The 21,987-nt window shown below is 30.8% G+C and overlaps 3 protein-coding genes and 1 long non-coding RNA gene across 4 annotated transcripts; all 4 read right to left on the bottom strand.

Annotated features, from left to right (window-relative positions):
• Positions 1-2,041: 2,041 nt before the first annotated feature.
• LOC114741551 (uncharacterized) lies at positions 2,042-2,770 on the bottom strand. Its single transcript, XR_003739787.1, has 2 exons — positions 2,558-2,770; positions 2,042-2,366 (listed from the first exon to the last, which is right to left on the bottom strand). It is a non-coding gene; the product is annotated as an uncharacterized LOC114741551 (long non-coding RNA).
• A 3,496-nt stretch (positions 2,771-6,266) lies between these two features.
• Positions 6,267-6,596, bottom strand: LOC114741556 (early nodulin-like protein 2). The gene has a single exon (XM_028929829.1). It carries the CDS (start codon positions 6,594-6,596, stop codon positions 6,267-6,269), a length of 330 nt encoding a protein of 109 aa, XP_028785662.1.
• Positions 6,597-17,303: 10,707 nt separating this feature from the next.
• Positions 17,304-18,137, bottom strand: LOC114741554 (truncated transcription factor CAULIFLOWER A-like). The gene has a single exon (XM_028929828.1). It carries the CDS (start codon positions 18,135-18,137, stop codon positions 17,304-17,306), a length of 834 nt encoding a protein of 277 aa, XP_028785661.1.
• A 2,998-nt stretch (positions 18,138-21,135) lies between these two features.
• On the bottom strand, positions 21,136-21,987 carry LOC114741553 (agamous-like MADS-box protein AGL92). Its single transcript, XM_028929827.1, has one exon. It carries the CDS (start codon positions 21,985-21,987, stop codon positions 21,136-21,138), a length of 852 nt encoding a protein of 283 aa, XP_028785660.1.

Genomic DNA, 21,987 nt, shown 5'->3' with positions numbered 1-21,987 from the left:
CTATACAATTTCTTGCTTTGTGTGCCAATATATGAAGAGTCTTAGCAACTTGTTCTTTCACATTTGCATATTGTGTGGCTTGTAAGCCGCCCTCTCTCTCTAACATACTACATAATTTTAAAAAATTTCAGGACCCATCTTAATCATGTCTCGACTATGTCTATCATTAGTTATTCAAGCTATTACTTTTTCACATGCTCTTTCTCTTTTGGAACTCATATTATAATTTTTTTTTTCTTATTTCACATATGAGTCACATAGTACCACACAATAGCACAAATGACTTGAACTATAGCTCTTCGACACAATTCTAAGTATCGACGAACTAACATAAAATATTGAATAAGCATTTGGCAAATCAATATATATCGATGTCTTACCAATTCCATCTAGAAAAAAATAAAGAAAAAAATGCTTCTAATCAAATCATAGATATTGTAATGTTAATTAGTTGGATAAACACAAATAAATTTTTTTTGCTAATTCTTATATTATGGTACGTCCAATTTAATATCAATAATAGCATATATGTGCAATAAAAGTAATAGGAGTGGGAATGAGAACTACCTAATAAATTATAATTTAACAAAATCTATATGTGATCAAGGGTATCTCACTGCTACACTAGTGATAGTATCACATATATTAGTCAAATTGAAGGGCAAACAAATTAAAAACTATATCTAAGTTAATATAAAGATGTCAAGCAAAACTTCTATTCTTCTAAATGCTAAATAGGACTATGCAAAGGCTTAGGACTTAAAGCCATCTTGCGTCTAAGCATCCAAGAAAATATTTTGTGAAACTATACCCATAATTAATATTACAAAAAATTTTGCACATAATTTTTATCGAAAAGTATACCCATAATTAAGCAGGAATTCACTCTTACAACTGTTCTAAGCATATGGATTCATGTGAAGTGATTTCCCATCAGAACTAATTCAAAAGGGGCCAATCTCTTTAGCGGAATCGTAAGCAATAGAGGAGCATTAAGCCATAAAACAAGTGGCCTGGACTTGGGGAACATTAAGTTCAATAGAAATTGATAAAAGCAAAACAACAAATAATTGAAAATAACCCATGAATCTAAGAGCAAAAACCAGAAAGAGAGTAATAATATTTTTGGGTGTTGTAGCCTTTCAGTTGCTTACTTCGAAAATTATGCAGAAAACCACCAGATAGAAATAGAAATAAGAGAAAAGATGGAGTTTTTTTAACAATGGAATTTGCGGGAAATTCTTGAAAGAAATGAAAAATACCAAAACTCATCGTCTTTATCACTTTTGCTTTTATAAATCCAAGATTCCCACCAAACATGTTCTGATCGAGTATGATTGTACTGCTTTATATTGCTTTTAGCCTTTTTTTTTCCCCCTACCACAGCTCATATACATGAATAGAAAAGTCAAAGAGTACGCACCTAAAGCTAGCTTAGAAGAAGACGACAATTGATAGACTCAGGCTAAGGTGTAGAAAAATAAGAGGGTTGAAAACTCTAAAAAGTAAGAGAAGAGTTAAAATATTTTACTCACGTTAATTTGAGAATATAAAATTTTATCTCTCATTTCTCTTTTAAAAAATCTTATTTTTAAAGGGAAGGCTAGAAGGAAATAGAAAGATAGGAGAAGTCCTCCCTTCTTTAAAAAATAACTCAACCAAACAAGAGGAGAGGAACAACTCTCCTTCCTTCCTTAAAAAATGTACCAGCCAAATAAGGAAAGGTGAGCAACTCCCCTCTCCTCCTCTTCAAAAAACCCGTATCAAACATAACATTAAGGAATGAGAGGAGTATTAGTAGTTAAGATAGGCTCTATATAAAAGTTTTTGGTTTGTATGTTTAGCGTTTGGGATGTGGAATCCTCCAAAAAAAAAAAAGAGGGAGGATAACTTGAGTCTCTCTCTTTAGTTCCAAAAGTTTTGGGCTGTTGGTTATCTTCTTTTAAGAAAGGATTTAGTCAATCCTGGAGGATTTGTTGTATCTTTTTGTTAGTAATTAATGACATTCATTATCTTTTATCTCTTTACTTAACTCAACGAATGATGAATAAAGGAGGGCTTGCTTCTTTCTTTCGCCATATAAATTGTTGCTGCGGGAATCTCCTTAAGATGGATAAATACATGACAGAACACTGATCTGCGCTACTTTTTATTTAAAAGAGCAACGGCCAAACTATTATCCCGTAAGTATTGTAGGCTTGAGGCATTAGATCTGGATCTGTTGTCAAGTTATTACCATATCGATCGGCCCTGTGTTGTAAAGGCTAATATGAACAAAAAAGAAAGACAATATAATGATCCCAAAATTTATCTCACACATCACTTATATTTTTGCTGCATCTGGCCTTGAACCACAAGTTTAATACCTGCAAAGAGTCATTCTAGATTTGACAATTATTCAGTACGGAATTGTGGAAGCCAAAACATTGAAACTTTTGCCTGCTTCTCACAATTCAATTTTGAACTGAAATTGAGAGAACAAAAAGCCAAACAGCGAAATTAATCCCACGGAATAAAACCTAGAAACTAATTAAATGAAGGAGTATGATTATATTACCAGTGGAATGAAGGGGATTAGCGAAGTTGACGAGGAATATAGCATAGCAGAGTTAGCAGGGAAGGGAAAGGGAGGAAGAACCAGAAATCACCGGAATGGGCGGCTTTGGGAAGGAAAATTAAGCAAACATACAGAGAAAGAAACATTTTCCATCTCACTTTCTCACTTCCCAAACCGCCCATTCCCACAACTTGTGGCTCCTTCAATCTCCCATTCCCCTGCTGCCTATTTCCAACTTTCTCTTCTGCGCCCTGACGGAAATCCCTGCCTTCCCTCTGTATATATATAAAGCCATCGACATGGAAGAATCCCACTCAAGAGGGTATAACTGTAATTTTGATGTTAAGTAGCGAGGACATCCTGACATAAGTGGAAACCCCGAATCATACTTTTTCATAAGTGATAATTTTGAATTAGAGGGACCTACAACCTTTTACTTGCAAGGAAATTCATGCCATCAAGTTGCAAAATTTGAAAATTATTAGCATCGCATGATAAGTTTGAAGTTAATAAATATATAATTTAAAATAAAAATAATCCTTGAATTTTCAATGCACATGAAAAGCATAACTTACGATTTAAAAATAATAAATTGAAAAATTTAAATTTCAAACACTTAAATTAATTTTGGATACTTCAGATTTGCGACAAAATGGGCAGCTGGAAATGGCAGCCAGCCAAGAAAGGTGCGGTAAGATGCCTATTCACCAAGGAGAAAAGGTGTTGGAGATGCCTTGCGTGTGTTAAACGAGGAACGCCAGCAGGAATCAACAAAAGCTCCTTTTCTTAGGAATGACTAATGAGCCGAATGTTCGCCGGAATATGGCGGAAAAAAAAAATCAACTTTATTCTCCACACATCATACGGCCTCTTACCAATTAAGACTCTGTTTAGTGAAAGAATTTTAATGTTCCTTTTATACTCCTTCCGTTCCTTATTTTCTTATTATAAGAGAAATTTGATGTTTATAGTATGTTCCTATATATAAGAGACACTTAAAAGTTGTCTTTATTTTTTTATGTTGATTTTCTATTTTATTCATATTTATTGTCTCCTACTCACACTCTCTCTTCTTCCCACTTCTCTTTCTTTGAATAATTTACCATTGTTCTCTCTCATGTTCTCTCTCCTTATTAATGAGGGCCTTTTTGGAAAAAAAATTATACTTTTTACACATTGATTGTTCTTAACTAATTTTAACTGTTTTTTTTATCAACGTAATTCGATTATTCGTCTCTTATAATAAGGAACAGAGGGAGTATACACACACGACACTTAATATAAAACAAAGTTGCTAATTTAAAAAGATTTAAAAAATTATTAAATTTCTTAATTATAACATATATTAATGGTCTTTATAAAATATTTATATGTACCATTAGATTATTATCACTTTAAGTAAGTTAAATTAGTTTTAAAAAAAGTAATAAATATAAATGCTTTAAAGTACTCCTCCAGTCCTAAATATAAAACCCTTATATTAGTGTGTATAATGGTCTTATATTTAGAACTGGAAGAGTAATTTAATAATTTTCTTAATTCTTTTCAAATTAATTAAATAAGTTTTATATTAAGGGTTAGTGGTAATAATACAATAAAATGCATGTATACACGTGAACATGCTAATGCTAGTTTCAAACCTAAAATCTCATCCAAATATGAGGGGTTGTGTTGCTGCTAAAGTAACTAACGGTTGACAAATACTACCTCCGATCCTTAATATAAGACCTTGTTTGACTTTTATTTTGGTTCTAAATATAAGACTCTAATCCACTTTGCCTTTCATATTTATGTTTTTTTTCAAGATAGTCCTTCTAATAATAATAGTTCTAACTAATACACTTGATTAGTAAGGATGTTTTAGAAAAGACAACATATATTTATTACAAATAACTAATTTAAGTTTTTTTCTTATTTTTTTAAATAGTCAACTATTTTTTTTATCGGAATAGTTTTTTCACTTAAAAAAAATGGTTAGCTATAAGTATTTTGAATTAGTGAACCATACCAAATACTCCCTCCGTTCCTTATTATAAGAGACATTTGATGCTTATGGCATGTTCCTAATATAAGAGACACTTAAAAGTTGTCTCTACTTTTTGTGTTGATTTCCTATTTTAGCCATATTTATTATCTCCAACTCACACTCTCTCTCCTTCCCACTTCTCTTTCTTTTAATAATTTAATTGTTCTCTCTCATGCTCTCTCTCCTTATTAATGAGGGCATTTTTGGAAAAACAATTATACTTTTCACACATTAATTGTTCTTAACTAATTTTAACTATTTTTTTGATCAACGTACTTCGGTTATTTGTCTCTTATAATAAGGAACGGAGGGAGTATAACATAGTATACAATTTTTTTGGCGGGGGGGGGAGAAACTCCTGACCCCCCAGCTAACAGTGCACTGTACAGTGTACATTCGTGTCTTGCTAGTCCATTTCTGTTCTGTCATGTCACAATAGATTGGGCCGAACCCGTGACAAGGTTTGGACCAAGGCTAATAATGGGCTCAGATGGGCTTAATATTTCAAAATCCAATATAAGATTGGATTAGCTTTTTTGGCTTGGACTTTTTTTGACCACCAAAAATACTATTTTGACTGCAAATTGATACATATTAAAAAAATTATGAAAATATTTCCTCGTTATCTAATAGGCAAAAAAAAAAAAAAATGAAATTTCAACATTTTTGTCGCATGAATTTAGCGAACAAGTCACGTGCTCCGGGGTACATATGAGATTGGGTAATCTTAATAATTCGAAACAATGTTTAAAAAGGCAATACTTACATTAAATTTTTTATATTCATCATGTCAAATTTTCCAATCACACATAGTCATGAGTCTCATTTTTAAAATATTATTATTTAATTATAAATCTATATGAAAAAATAGGACACATGTTGAAAAACTTGATATCAAGATATAAGCGACTTGAATAAAAGATTCCTCTTGGTGAGCTCCAAGGATTCTAATAAATAAAAAAAATAAATAATCATAGTTCAATGTGATAAATTTACATTATACAATCGGGAAATTTGAGGACAATCTTAATGGTCGATTTATTAATTTAGTTATTCAATATAATTCTCCTTTTATTTAAGGTATAGAGAGAGTAAACACATAAAAATGGAAAATGATGTTCATTATTCCTATGTTTATACTATTTCCTCTCTCTACTAAAATGCACTTTGTAGTCAGTGGATAAGCAAACAAAACAAAAATCCCTCTCAGCTTGCACAAATAATGGAGGCCAGGATTGAGAAAACCTGTGGTCACTTATATTGCACAATTAAGGTCTGATCGGATTCTTGGTTTAAGTCAAATCTGAAGTTGGATCACATGATGCCGCATTATTATTCTTGTTCATAAGTAATACGCAGCATGCAATGTTACAACCTTAATTAAAATGGCTCTCTCATCATCTCTGTAATTCCAGAATCAACTTCTCCAAAATCATCTTCTGAAACCAAAAAAAAAAAAAAACAAAACCTAACCCTACATATTTTCTGATCCATAAACCTACGACCCTAGGCAAACCGATCCTTTAATATCTCACCCTGATAATTTTCCAAAAGCAATTATAACCACCACGTCAAAAACTCTAACTTTTCTCCAAGCATTCATTCATGAATCTTTTATCCTCCATGTACGAACGGTAAAACCGGTCTACTGATCTAAAGCTTTCAAGGAGAGACCGTTTGCATTTAGTAGGTTTCGTCGTCGTCGTCGTCGTCATAGTCTCCTAGGGGACTGGGAGCAGCCGCGTCGGAATCATCCATTCCCGGAGCTTTGGCTTCGCCGGAGGAGGCCGGTCCTTCTGCAGGGGAATAGGCGGGAGAATCTGATGGAGACTCAGATGGGGAGGATGATATTGGAGCAGAAGAAGGTGATTCAGTGGTAGTGGATGTTATTTCAAGAGATTGCATTTGCATGGCAGGACCGTCGGCCTCCGGGGCAGACGCCGGAGTGGCTGCATCCTCGCCGGAAACTGCAATGATGAAGAGCGCAAGAATGAGGATCCGGAGAGGCGACATGGTTGATGCGGCAATGAGTGAAGAAGTTATGTATACTGTGTAGAAAGGACTGGAGAAGAGGATTGAACTGATATGTCACGATACGATTTGAGATTTTGAGTTGAGATGAGAAGTGTGAAATTGGGAGGAGAAGATGAGATGGTGCAGGTGATATTTATGGGTTGAGTGGAGAAATTAAGGGAGGCTGTTGTGGAGGAGACAGAGGAGAGAGAGAGTGAGTTCAGTTTTAGAATGAATGGATGAGCGTATGACTTGTTGAAAACTAAAGAGTTATATATTATAATTATAATTATAATTAATTGAAAAAATGTGAACTGAGTTTAAATCTTTTAATTTCATTAATAGAGAAGACACAACATATTACCAACAAGTATTGGTTATAGGAAAGGAATATTGACCATTTAAACACGAGGTCTTAAATAAATGCAAGAAATGTTTTGGGAGAATTATTTTCTTGAGTTCAACAATATTTGAATTTAACCTAGTGAGATAATAACAGTGTCAGAAAGAGGAAAAAACAGAAGTGTTGTTACCCCCCTCCCCCCATCTAATACTCTTCTGTTCTATTTATAAGTCACTTCCAATATGTTTCACACAGATCAAGAAAAACCTTAACTTTCATTCACTTTTATTTAAAATTCAACAACTTTCTAATTTTAGCCTTATTTAATATACATTATATCTCATGTAAATAAAATCAACACAATAATAAATAGAGGATAAAATTATACATCCTATAAATTTTTTTCTTGGTGCCCTATAAATAGAAAAAAATGTCTTCTCTCTCTGTCCTATAGATAAGACCAAAGGAGTATAAGATATTAATCTATTTTATTTTTATATTTATTTATTTTATCTCATAGTCCCAATTATAATTATACATGTTAAAATTATCATTTTAACGCACATGATTAACAAAAATATTTAAAGAAGATAATACTCATTTATTATAAAGGACTAACTAAATTAATTTTTTCAATATTTGCAAATTAATAAGGAGAATGGATGGAAGAAGAAGACACAGCTTCAGAAAATGTTACGAAAACAATGCTTCCTAATGTATAAACTCTACCAACTAATCTTTGATGGGATCGCTACCTTTCCACAATAGTGATGCATCAAACTTCTACACTATTTTACATGTCATCACGCATTATATTTATAAATTATAACATCATCTGGTAGAAAAATTGTGTTGCTTTATTTATATTTTCAAGTAGAATCATAAATGTTGTGATGTCAAATAAATTAATGCATCTAAGAATTTTATAAGAAAAACAGTTAAAATATTTTCTAGCATAAAATTGTTGAATCATTCGAACTTCTTTAATTTTTGGGCTTCAAATTCAAAACTTTCTAAAAGACCGTCACAGCCAACAGAACCATGTGTTCTTTGACCACAAATCTCAATTCGATGCAAAAATGTTTTTATTTAAAAAAGTTAAATTGACTAATAGATTTAAATAACCATGCATGAATTTCAAAACAGTTCAATATTATTGAATTAAAAGTTCTGGCATGTTTACTTGCTTGCTGCGAAATCAATGTAAAAGAATACCATAATGTAATCGTAATCACTATTGATCTTCGTTTTATTTCGTAGACCACGTAAACCAATTTATTTTTTTAATTTAAAAAAAATGATATTTCAAAAAGACGAAAATGGCCCCAATAATTAAATCTTGAAAAGGATGAAAATAAAGAGAAATTTGGTTAAAATCATCTCTTTGAGAATAAGTTTATTGACCAAAAGGATTTGGTGTGACTTAATTATCTTTAATTGGTACAACTTTTTTTTTCAGCAGTGTACAACTATATATAACTTCTACTAAGTTTTCATATCAGCAGTCATTTACATATAATTGAAGATATGTTACACATAACTGAAAGAAATTATACCGGTAAAGATGTGTTGCACTTGCTCAATGTCCTTCTAACCAATAAAATTCTAAAAAGGTACTAAGTTTCCGAAAAATAATATGAATAAACAAACAAAAAGAAGTAGAGATATACACCATATATAATCTTAACCATACTTGGGATATAACTCATTAGAAGCAGCAAGGACTTTGGAAATCTCAAGAATAAGCCTAGCTTCAAATTCATCCCCAGAATAGCCCTTAGACACTTGACGAGCTTTTGGAATTCTCTTTCCCCCAATTCATTCTTATTACTCAATGACCCTACTGTTCCAGCTAACCTTACCATTAAGTCCTCATAAGCATTTTGAGCTTAGACAATAGCTTCAATGGCGTCTTCACTATCAAACTCAGCTTAGGTCTTGCTTTCATCCTCCAAACCCTACGTCGCTTCCCTCCCCACCATATCACCTCCTTCTTCTTTCTGCTGGTGACGGCTCCGTCGTGTTGTTGCCGGGCTCGACTTCCTCGGTACCTTTGTTGAGAGTGAATCTGGCTGCTTCATCATTTCCATGTTTTGAAGAGATTGTGTTTAAGAGATATGAAAGAGAATAAGCTAGATTTTGCTCTTTATATAATAAGCATGTGGAAAGTAAAAAATAAAACTATATCATTACGTTGATTGGTTGAAAACTAGGGAATTTTATTCAGATTTTGCTTTGACTGAAACAATTCAATAAAAGCTCCTTTGACCTGAGGGGAAGTAATAAAAGTCAATTCAAGCAATCTTTTTTAAAGGAGCATATATATACATGAGAGGTTAGATTTAATTTGTTTAAGCGCAGAATTTTCAACACTGTGACGGTAATACGGTATATATGAAAGATGATTATTATTTAAAATTATTTTGGTTTGTGGTTATGATTATTTGTTCGCTTTTTCTCCCCCCCCCCCCTGTTCGGCTATGAAACTTGAATGAACAAATTGAATATGTGGATTATGCGTAAAATGCAAGCAACTGGATTTGATTGAAATCATTAATCTCAAGCATCTAGAATCTTAGAGGTTACTGCAGTCTACTGCCTTCATTAGGAGATCTTCTATTGTATATGCAATCCTTTGACTTTTTGTTCATATCATCATCATGTGATAAATTTGAATATCCCAAAGCAACTATGTGAGAAGAAAAATACATACAAAATATTATTACCTCTGGTTCAAAATATAAACTAAACTTTTTAAAGGAGTTGGTTTTTTTTTATAAGATAACGTTCATTTTGTCCAAGCATTTAATAAGTTTTTTTTTTCTAATTTTACCCTCATATATTCTCTTTCTTCTTTAATTCATTTATTACATCTTTTACTTATTCTCTTCATTAATAAAGGTATATTAGGAAAAATAAATATATGCCTTATACATTTATTGTTTTTAAATTGATTTTAATTAGTTTTTTGATAAATAAAGTTTGGCTTATATTTTGAACTGAAGAGAGTACCCTCTAATCTTTAATATAAAAATTACTTTGACCTCAATTTGGTCCTAAATCTAATATTCTAATTCACTTTGTCTCTTATATTTTTTAATTTTTTAAAAGTAACCCTATGATAGTTGTACATGTTAAAGATTTTATGAAATAATAGTTCTAGCTATATTACTTCTGGTCCTTAATATAAGAACTCGTTTGACTTTTATTTTAGTTCAAATATAAAACCTCAATTCACTTTGTCTTTATATTTATCCATTTTCTTTTAAAATAGTCCTTATAATAATGATAATTTTAGCCAATACACTTGATTGATGAGGATATTTTAGGAAAGATAATACTATTTATTACAAATAGCTAATGTAACTAATTTCTTTAATCTAGTCAAACTAATAAACTACTTATTATATTAAGTATAGAAGATAATACATGATTAGTAGGGGTATTTTAAAAAAGGCAATATCTATTTGTTACAAATAACTAACTTAACCAACTTTTTTAATATACTCAAATTAGTCAATTAATTCTTATATTTAGAACAAGGATAGTAAAAGTTTTATTTTTGGAATTCACATGTGAAAAATGATTATATATATATAATATATATATATCTCCCCTCCACAGTCCACACGTACGTATGCCTAAATTAACTCCAATCTCTCAAGAATTTATTATAATGTTACTGTATTATAATAGGGTTGTTTTTATTGAAACAATGGGGCCATTTTCATATCTCTCTGTTTTTTCTCCAAAAAAAATTACTTATAAATCTCAGCTAAAGAATTAAATATAAAAGAATCCTAAATAATTTATTTATTTATTTTTATAAGTTTGAAAGTTACGTTCAACTCAACTTTTTTTTTTTCCTTTGATAACTTGAGCTGTAAATTTTGAAGTTTGACTTATAAGTATACAAGTTGAACTCGTAATTTTGTAAGTTTGACTTATAAATATAAATTTTTAAAATATTTTTATATTTAATTTTCTTATAAATACATTTTTTTTTTAGGTAAAAGTCTCGCTTCCTATTTTTTCAGTTTTTATCATGTCAATTTCTTTTTTAAAATTCAGCCGTACTTAATCTTTTTCACTTAAGGGGTGTTTGGTTTCTTCAAAAACACTTTTAAAAGTGTTTTCACATAAATTGAGATAAACCTTTTCTTACATGCTTATTTTGTATACTGTAAATTATTTTAAAATCATAATTTAGTTTCCATCTAAATACTCTTTTAGACAATTTACTACTCCCTTCCAAGAAAGGGACTTTACACCCATCACATGCACACCAACTCGCCCATATCTTGAAGTATGAACTAGAACCATCTCTATAAAAGAAGGAGCGCAGTACCATGTAAATTAAAAGCTTTTGGCAAACTTAATTACTCCTTCGATTCTAAATATAAGAATTATTTATAGTGTAATTTATATTACAAAATGAATTTTATATTTAGAATTGGAGGAGTAGGTTTTGTCCAACACTTTTATATTTACTAAAAAGGCTGAGAAAGCATCTAATTAATTTTTTTTATATTTTTACCCTTTCTTTTATAAAACAATTAAATAGGAGGTCTGCTAACTCAGAAACATGTTTTACTGCCATCCAAACTATCAGCAACGTAATTTTTTTTTCCAGCTGAATCATCAACGTATTGAGCTGCTTATTCATAAAGTTTAAGGAATTAAAATAGCAAATAAGTCATAAATTATTTGAATAATTTACTTATTTAACTTCAATTGTATTAGGGAATTTTTATACGCCCAATAATGAATTCAGTATTGCAAACCAGTAAATCACCAGAAAGCCATCTTTGCAAAACTAATCAACCTATGATATTATATAACACTACAAAAAAAACAATTTATTACTGACAGAATTAGTGACAAAAAATTATTCTATAGCTAATTTCTGACGAGTTACAGATAGAAATTTTGTTGCTAAATTTAGTAACGGATTAGCAACAGAATTTTTCCATCACTAATATTAGTGATAGATTAGCAATGAAATTTTTGTCCATCACTAAATTCTATTGCTAATTCGTCAAAAGATTTGTTGGTAAATATTTAGTGATAGAATTAGCGACAAAATTCTTTTCATCAGAAAATTTCATCGCTAATTTTTATTATAAAATTTTTAGCAACGGAATTTCATCGCTAAATTGTTTTGTCAAAGAAATTTTTAGCGACTAATTCCATTGCTAATTTAATTTTTTCACAATTTCGTCACTAATCTATCACTAATTTTAAATTTTATTATTTTAGATTGTAATCTTACAATAATTCATATAATAATATAATTAAGAATATAATGATTTAAATATATTTTTAATTGTAAAATAAATTGACATATTTGTGGAGTTGGTGTTAATGAAGGAATCATCATGACGTCATCGTTAAAATTAATTCCTCTTGATTATAATAATACTAAAAAAATATAATAAGAATATTAATAACTTTGTTATACAAACTGATATAAGAAAGAAAATAATTTTACCATATGTACAATATATTAAAAGATAATATATGATAAAAATTTAAAATAAAAAAATGAATTTATATGAACACATCAATTTATGATTATAAATCAAACTAATATTAAAGTGAATTTTAAATTTCAACCATTAAACAATAAAATTTAATAATGATATAATTAATACCTACGATATAGATTGATTTTGATCTTCAATACAAAAATAAATTGTATATACAAAGAATTTTAAGAAAATATAATATATAAGATGCATATATAGTAGAAAAATATTGTTTATCATAATCTATTCAAATTATTTAATTTTTTTATATAGAATAATTTATTAGATTTTATTATAGTAGCTATTTTTAAAATAACAAGATTTTTTTACTAATTATAAATAGTTTTCATCAAACATATAAAACACATATAGATAATATAATATAATGTAATATAATACACATATAACTAAATTATATATCTTATCAATGTTAATTAAAAAATTAAATTTGAAAAACATATTTATGAAAAAATTAGTTATGATTTAAAATTCAAAATTAGTGTCATTGGAAATTAAAATTATAATAAAAATATTTCTTAAAAATAAAAATTTATAAAATAAATTGTAAAAAAATATTTAAAAATATTTTCTCATTAAAATAGTTATGTTTAAAATTATTATATAGTTCTTTTTTAGTTTGAATAATATATATAATTGTTTGTGTACAAAAATATTATATATATATATATATATAATTTTGCATAATAAATCAACAGATTCAATGCAGCTTAATAGGTAAAGCCACGTGCATTCACAGACGAGCTCCTAGGTTGGAGCTTTGGAGAGATGGCAACACGTGGTAGAGACATGTGGAGGTGAGTTGGCAGTGACAGGTGGTGGTGGCCGGCGATGAGGTGGTGAACTGGTAGAGGTAACACATGGCATTTTAAATTTTTTTCAAAAATCATATTATTGATGAATTGGAAATGGAATTTTTCATCACTAAATTGTGATGGAAAGTTTCTTTCACGGATTAGTAATGAAAATTTTCATAGGTAATTGGCAAAAAAATTTTCTGTTTGTAATTAGCGAAAAAATTTTTTCGTCACTAATCTGTCACTAATTAGTGATGAAAAACCTCCATCGCCAATTCAATTAGTGGTAGAAGAATTCCATCGCTAATTTGATTGTGTCACTAATTTTGTCACTAAATAAAAATTCTGTCGTTAATCGCATGTTTTTTTGTAGTGAAAAATTTGGATTTGATATTAATATATATATATGTGTGTGTGTTTCAAAGTCTTGTGTTCAAGGCTTATATATTGAACTACATTCCAAGGCTTCCCAAAAGAATTTTAAAAGAAGTTGAAAGTCACTGATATTTAATTTTCAATTGATTTTATCATATATATTAGAAATTTGTATAGGAACAATTTCAAAATAAAATGTAATTCTTATTGACATATAAAATTAAGGGAACCATTAGTATAATCTGGTTCAGGTAATCTACTAAAACTCTATTATCTCTATGTTTAAAAATAGTTAGCAGAACTGCTGGTTAAATAAAAAAAAAGTTAGCAGAACCCAAGATAAGGTTGTCTTCTGTTGTATATTGCAGAAAACCTAGGTGGCTCTGATTTGAAATATCTTGAATAGGAGCCATTGGTGTGCCCATGCCCGGTTCATCTGAATACTTTGTTTCAAATAAGTTAATCATTTGATGATTACACTTTGGAAGCTCAAAATCTAAGGTTGACCTAGTAAACATATTATCAGATCTTCTCGTAGTAATAAGGAATAATAATCATCCGTTGATTTTTGTCTAGAGGTTGGCAATTTGTTTTGCAAAGTCCCAAAAAAAAAATTAACATATTTGGGTTAGTATAACTGCTAAAGCTCTATTCTCTAAATTACAAACAGTTACTACTATAACTATTTTTGAGATTCAGCTTAATTTAACTTATCATGTTATCAAAATGATCACATTCTAAACTTAAAAAACATATCTAAATCATCTAAAAAGGAACTACAGCAATAATACTGTAAAATCCATCTCTATTTCCTCTATTATAGATTTTATGGGTTTTGTTTGGGCTATCGTGAAGTTCTGAACCAGTGAAAATTTTTTTTACTACTCAGATTTGAGATAAAATCATTCAGTTGATTGATTTCAAATTCACATAATTGAGTGTTGAGAGTAAACCTTTTAGTTCATATCATGAATTATATTGTGAATTTGCAAATTCCACTTCTCCAAGAAAAATGGTGATTTGGTATTGTGAAAACTCATATTTTTGTTGTAAATTCCCAAATTTCTATTATAAATGTATACTGTTTTAATTATTAAAAATTAATTGAAATTAATACTTCATTGATGTGCAACAACCTATTATATATGGCTAGCAGCAGTGAATTAAATGTTTATGAGTTCATTAATTATTTTAAGTTTTTATTGTTGCACTTGTGTGAATATATTGATGGTTCTTATCCTTGTGCCATAGAAACAACACATTGTACTAAGTCTGAGTCGTTGTGGTGGCTCATTACTCATATAAAAATACGAAGTTAGGCGCTATTGGAAAACTACTTCAATAGATAAAGACACAACCAGCCAAAAAAAAAAAAAAGCGATGACATAGCAATTATTATATTTCTATCTGAGATATAATTTTAGCTACTTTAGAATGTGATCAAATTTGTGTATAGAGAATTTGTACAATTTTTGTTTTAGGGAATATATATTATGAGTATGTTTCATGTCAATTATTCTAATCTTCTGCCTATTTCCACTGGTTTACAAGTATATGATGTACTACTAACAAATGAAATTAGGGTATTTGTAATAAGGATACGTTGCTTAACAACTTTATGTTTTGAAAATGTGATTGTCATATTGACAACTAAACTTAGAAAATCTACAAGACAGATACATATACTAACAACAAGAATATGTCTATTTACAAGTAAATCAGTCGAATTAAAGAAGTTGAACATGATAATTCACGTATGAGAGGGACTATTTGCAACAAGAATTAAAAAATTTGCAAGAAAGATATGTATATTAATAAACAAGAATACATCCATTTACAAGTGAACTAGTTGAATTGAAGAAGATGAACATGATAATTCACAGGCCTGTGAGGGACTATTTACAAGTGGAATTAGACAATTTGTAAGATAGATACACCCATTAACAATATAAATGTGTCCATTTGCAAGTGGATTTATTTTATTTATAAAGTTAAATAGAACAATTCACAACTCTGGGACCAACGGTTCACAAGTGGAATTAGGACATTTCTAATAGAAGTATACCCGTTAACAACATAAATACATCCATTTGCCAGTGGATTAATTTGTTTTGCCATTTACATAGATGCTAGCCAATTTCAGTGCAGTACTTTATATATCATTTTGCTTTCTAAGGTCTTCACAGATTTGCTTCCCACATGAAAGATGCAAAATAATTTCTTTCCATTGTTGCTAGCCATATATAATATGTTGCTGCACATCAATAAATTTTTAATAATTAAACACAGTATATGTTTATAGTAGGAATTTGCAAATTTATAACAAAAAATACAAGTTTTCATAACACCAAATCACCATTTTCCTGGAGAAGTGAAATTTGCAAATCACAATACAATTCATGATAGGAATTGAAAGGCTTACTCTCAACACTCAATGATGTGAATACGAAATCAATCAACTAAATAATTTTATCTCAAATCTGAGTAGTAAAAAAATTCCTCACTGGTTTAGAATTTCACAACAGCCTAAACAAACCCATAAAATTTACAATAGAGGAAATGGAAAAAGATTTTGTAGTATTATATGCAGAAAATTTTGAATGGAAAGGCAATGAAAGCTCTTGTTACCATAATAGTACCGACAGCGAAGGCACTCCATACTAGAATAGTAGTGACAATGAAGGCTCTCCTTACTAGAACAACGACGACGGCGAATGATCGCTCTCAATGCATACAATGGATTTTTCAGAGAGAGAGAGAGAGAGAAGAGCTTGAGATATCTGCAGTTTTAGAGAGAGGGGGAAGAGCTTGACCTAATATCAGGGTCACAGTTGAAGGAGAACAATGTCTTTTTTGTTTTCAAATTATAGTTTGCTCTTTCGGTCCTGTAATGACATTTCAGAATATTTTGGGGCTGTTCGAAATAACTTGGCCCCAATGGTCTTTAATTAAAATTTTCCCTTATTTAAATCAAATTTTCATATTTAAGTTTGTTTACATACATTTTTAATTTATTGATATTAAAATAATATTTTTTTAGGGTATTAAATATCGACAATTCAAAGTTGATCTAATAATGAGAATAAAGAATTATAGGATATTAAAAAATCGAGTCATAATTAAAATCAATGGTATATTTATTTGTGTTTACAAATTTGGTGTGCCATAATAAATATGTTTCATTTTTTAACTATATTCTATCATTAATAACATATATAAATTTTTTATTAATAATTTGGAACCAAATAAAAAAGAATCCGGGCTCAAAGTCAAATAAGACTATTGTTTAATTGAATCCTTTGTCATATACCACTAATAAAAAGCGAGGGGATGCAGAAATACGGCGCAAAGCTTCCTTCAAATCAATATTCTCGGCGCGTGTTACAAGGGCCAGGGATGACTTATTGGAAATGTGCAGAACAACAATAAAAATTGAACTCGTTCACTTCTTAAACGATTTCAATTTTATTATGTCAGACTGGAAATCATTCCCTGAGAGTACAATTTTTTTGCATTTTTAAACTCGTTTCAGGGGTGAACAATTTGAAATATAACAATTGGTAATTATTTTTGTGCAGCATTTGCTTAAATTTTTTACTGTTTATACTAGTATCTGGGTGAAAACAAAAGGCCTCTAAACACCTGCTTAGAACAAGTCAGTCATTTGACAATCACAGTCTTGAAGCACAGAATCTAATATTGAACCATTGAACATACCCTGCTGCTTCTCTCCTAGGTCCTTGAAGCTGTCATCCCACGTTGAATCAAACACAAGCATCTGGGCATGAAGAGGGTATGATTCCATCAGGTCAGTGTTATTATCACCAACAAGCCGCCTTGTTGGATCAGATACAACATTGGCTTCATCACTCATATTCTCCATAAAACCCAGGTCCAGGAGGGTTTCATCTGAAACATCACGATAAGAAGGAATTACAGTAATAGGAATCTCCAAACTATGATCGTTCAACAAATTCAAACCCACTGGAACCACAGGAATCTTTGATTTCCTTGCGTTCAACAACCCGATTGTCTGATCACACTCTTGGAGCTTACAATCCAACGCAGCAATAAACATCATCAGCTGATCCTCTCCCATGTTGTCAAAGCTGTCATCCCAGGTTGGGCACAACATCTTCAATCTCTGTTCACGGACTCTGGAGGTCTCAGCTTCAACCTGGTTCTTCCTATCAGTGAAGAACTCACGGAGATCGTAGTTCTTCCTTTGTTTCTCGGGGCATTTCTTCTTGGCGTTATACTCTTGCAGATTGCGAATCACCTGTGTGGGATCCTGGGGAAAGGTCTCAGCTTTAGGGTTTTCAGAATCTGGAGGAGGGAAGACTATCACACAGGCATCAATCCCACAGAGTGTGGAAAGTTCAGAAGCTTTCTTCAATAAACCCTTCTTCCTCCTCTCAAACAAAGCCCGGCGAGCATTCCTATTCTGGAGAGTCTTCATCGTTAATTTTCTTCGACCCATTGTTTCAGACAAGTGCAGAGATAGGATACTGCCGAAGAAGAACAGAGATGAAGTACGAATATAATCTGAATTTCACCGAAGAAAAAACGCAGTAAATTGAAGGAAATGCCGAAAAGAAAGAACCTTGCGGGTGGGTTTCTGAGGAAACACAGTATGGCCAGTGAGTTTCTTGGGAAACAAGGTATGGCGCGCGAGATTGCAGAGAGGATCAATTAATGGGTGTCTGATTTAGGAAACTTAGGAAGTGATTGCCGATTAGATGTTGAATTTCCCAACGTTCACTTTGACCGGTGATCGAGTGTAAAGCTGTAAATTGCTTGTCATTTTTATTGGGTTTCATATTTAAGTTTAATATTCTTGAGGAATTGTGCTCGTATTTTATTAATATTATACTATTTCTTTATCAAAAAATTATCTATGTTTTTATTTTTACAAGAAAATACAAAATAAATTTTGGGATTTTTTTTTGGCCAACTGTACGTAGTTTGGGATATATCAATGTATACATCTTTACATTAATTGTAATTATATCCTTACCATATGCTAAATTAGTTTTTTGGTCAACAGATTAAACAAAAATGGGCATGGCCAAAAGAAAGGGAAAAAAATGAAAACAAGTAGTTACGGATACATTATTTTTAATGAAAATAAATAGTAACTGATTAAACAATTCAAGTTCATGTGATAAGAGAAACTCTATACTGCCCTCAAAAGCTGATTTATATATATATAAGTTGAATATTGAGAGCAAAAAGTAGATTATATTGCCTGCAATGCAATCTTAATAAGAAGCAATTTGCCAATGTGTGGTTATATTTAATTATGGTTATATAGTGCATCAGATTTACTTTTAAAGCTTTAAATTATTAAATTATTAAGCTCTAAATTCTAGGGTTGTTAGAATCGGATGGATCAATCGGTCTGATTCGTAATTGACGTATTACCCGGTTTGGACATCTATCAAAATGGAAGAAAAAGTGAGTTGATCATAACTAACAAAAAACAATACCATTAAATTTTTCAATAACCCAAAACTATGTTAGTTTATGTTTTTATTTGTCTTTTACTTGCTTTCTCTTTAGTGTTACACTCCTCCGGTCCTTAATATAGGGCCCAATTACTGAGTTAGTTTTGATATTAAATATAAGATTCATTTATCATATTTGTTAATTTTTTCTAAATTACCTCTATAGATACTCTCTCAATCATAATCAACTAGAAGAAGGAGAAGAGGTGTTAAGAAAGATGATTATGGTTTTTAAGGAAAACGTATCACATTTCTTATAATTAACTAATTTACTTAATTTTCTTAATCTAATCAAATTAGTTAAATGGGTCTTATATTAAGGACCGGAAGAGTATATATATTTGATGGGTGTCTCTAGAGAGAGATGCTCTGCCTTCTTTCTTCTAGAGAAGAGTACACTGGTTTACTCATAGTTTCCTGGTAATTTTTCTAGTTCAAGTCTTTCTTTTCTTCCTATTTGCAGGTAAGTTCGACCCTTTTTCTTGTTTGCGTATCTACTTTCTCTAGTGATTTTGTACTCCTCGTTCCCTTCTCCTGATCACCTTTCAATTGTCTTTTTATTTTTCTTCCCCTTCTTATCGGATTTTCTCACTCTCATTGGTTTTCTTTTCATCTCTCCTTTTTACACTGGCCTGTCCTTTTTCTCACCTTTTCTAGCCCTGACCTTTGATCTTTTTCGTTCGTTCTTCACTACTTCTCTATATAATCTAAGCTCTCACCATTTCTTCTTCACACCTCTCCTCTCTGGCTTTGTTACTCATCTGTTCTCTAGCTCTCTCAGTGGTTTCCTTTTTTTATCCTTCCTTTTTCCTCATTTTTTCTTTTCTAAATTTTCCTTGTTTAAGCTTCCCAATGACTGGACAGTTAGATTTCAACCTAGAACTCTCCTTTCATCCTTCCCTGGGCTTCAACCCCAACTCTCACTTATTTAGGGGTGTTTGGATAGAAACCAAACTATGGTTTTAAAAGTGTTTTTACGGTTTATGAAATAAATGTGTGGAGGAATTTGTCTCGTTTTGCGGAAAAATGCTTATGAAACCATGGTTTGGAGATTGCCAAACACTCCCTTAACGAACATTAAATTAAAAAATAACTACTGAGAATTTCATGTTAAAAATCAAAATTTTAATAAAATTAAATTTGAAATTTGAAATTTCTAGAGTTATATATAGCAACCCGCTTTTTTATTTTATTTTATTTTTGCTGGCATAGGCAGCCGACTTAAATGATTATAATATATATATATATAATATTATGACTTTTTTTTAATGTATGTTAAATGTTACTCAATCCATTTTTTTTTATAAGATCTCCAAATTTGAATTTGTTTATTTTTTCTTATAAGATCCTGTTTAGGAGTGTTTGAACATTAAATATATTTTTATCAATTTTGGTCCTAATTAATTTTTTTTATTCATTCTCATTATCTTTTTTTCATACTACTTTTCCTTTCATCATTTCTTTTTTATTTACTTCGTTATTAAATAATGACATACTTAAAAAATAATATTCAATTTTTACATATTTATTATATTTAAATAATTTTAGTTATTTTTTTAAACTACGTAATTTAATTGAAAAAATCAGAGGGAGTATGCCATTCTTATTACCATTTTTTTTTTATTAATACGTTGGTCAACTTCCAGTAAGCAGATATGTTTATAAGAATTAGAGGCAATAAACTATTATGAAAAATTGGTGAAATATTTTAGGAGGTCTGCTTTTAGTTTAAATATAATTTTAAAATGCATATAGTATATAGGATAATTATTAAAAAATAAATATATTCCTTAATTTTTTTAATTATAAAATATTTAAAATAAAAAAATTAATGTCTAACAACCTACGGGAAAAAAAGAAAAAAAGAGAGGAGAGACGGGAAATGGGGAGATTGATTGTTGAAAATTGAAATCTGGAGCAACAGGTCCAAAAAAAAAAGGATATGCGCCTAATGTAGACTCGTACAAAAATCTAAAGACCTGTGTGGAACAAGTCAGTCATATGACAATTACACTCTTGAAGGACAGAATCTAATATTGAACCATGAAACATCCCCTGCTGCTTCTCTACTACTACGAGGTCCTTGAAGCTGTCATCCCAAGTTGAACCAGACAGAAGCATCTGGGCCTGAAGAGAGCAAGATTCCATCAGGTCAGTGTTATTATCACCAACAAGCCGCCTTGTTGGATCAGATACAACATTGGCTTCATCACTCATATTCTCCATAAAACCCAGGTCCAGGAGGGTTTCATCTGAAACATCACGATAAGAAGGAATTACAGTAATAGGAATCTCCAAACAATGATCGTTCAACAAATTCAAACCCACTGGAACCACAGGAATCTTTGATTTCCTTGCGTTCAACAACCCGATTGTCTGATCACACTCTTGGAGCTTACAATCCAACGCAGCAATAAACATCATCAGCTGATCCTCTCCCATGTTGTCAAAGCTGTCATCCCAGGTTGGGCACAACCTCTTCAATCTCTGTTCACGGACTCTGGAGGTCTCAGCTTCAGCCTGGTTCTTCCTATCGGTGAAGAACTCACGGAGATCGTAGTTCTTCCTTTGTTTCTCGGGGCATTTCTTCTTGGCGTTATACTCTTGTAGATTGCGAATCACCTGTGTGGGATCCTGGGGAAAGGTCTCAGCTTTAGGGTTTTCAGAATCTGGAGGAGGGAAGATAATCACACAGGCATCAATCCCACAGAGCGTGGAAAGTTCAGAAGCTTTCTTCAATAAACCCTTCTTCCTCCTCTCAAACAAAGCCCGGCGAGCATTCCTATTCTGAAGAGTCTTCATCTTTAATTTTCTTCGACCCAT

The sequence above is a fragment of the Neltuma alba genome, unplaced genomic scaffold, assembly GCF_004799145.2.
Source record: "Neltuma alba isolate B1F8T4 unplaced genomic scaffold, ASM479914v2 tig00003413_pilon, whole genome shotgun sequence".
Classification (NCBI taxonomy): Eukaryota; Viridiplantae; Streptophyta; class Magnoliopsida; order Fabales; family Fabaceae; genus Neltuma; species Neltuma alba.
Note: the sequence above shows the minus strand (reverse complement) of the source record. Positions and strands in the feature narration are given on the sequence as shown.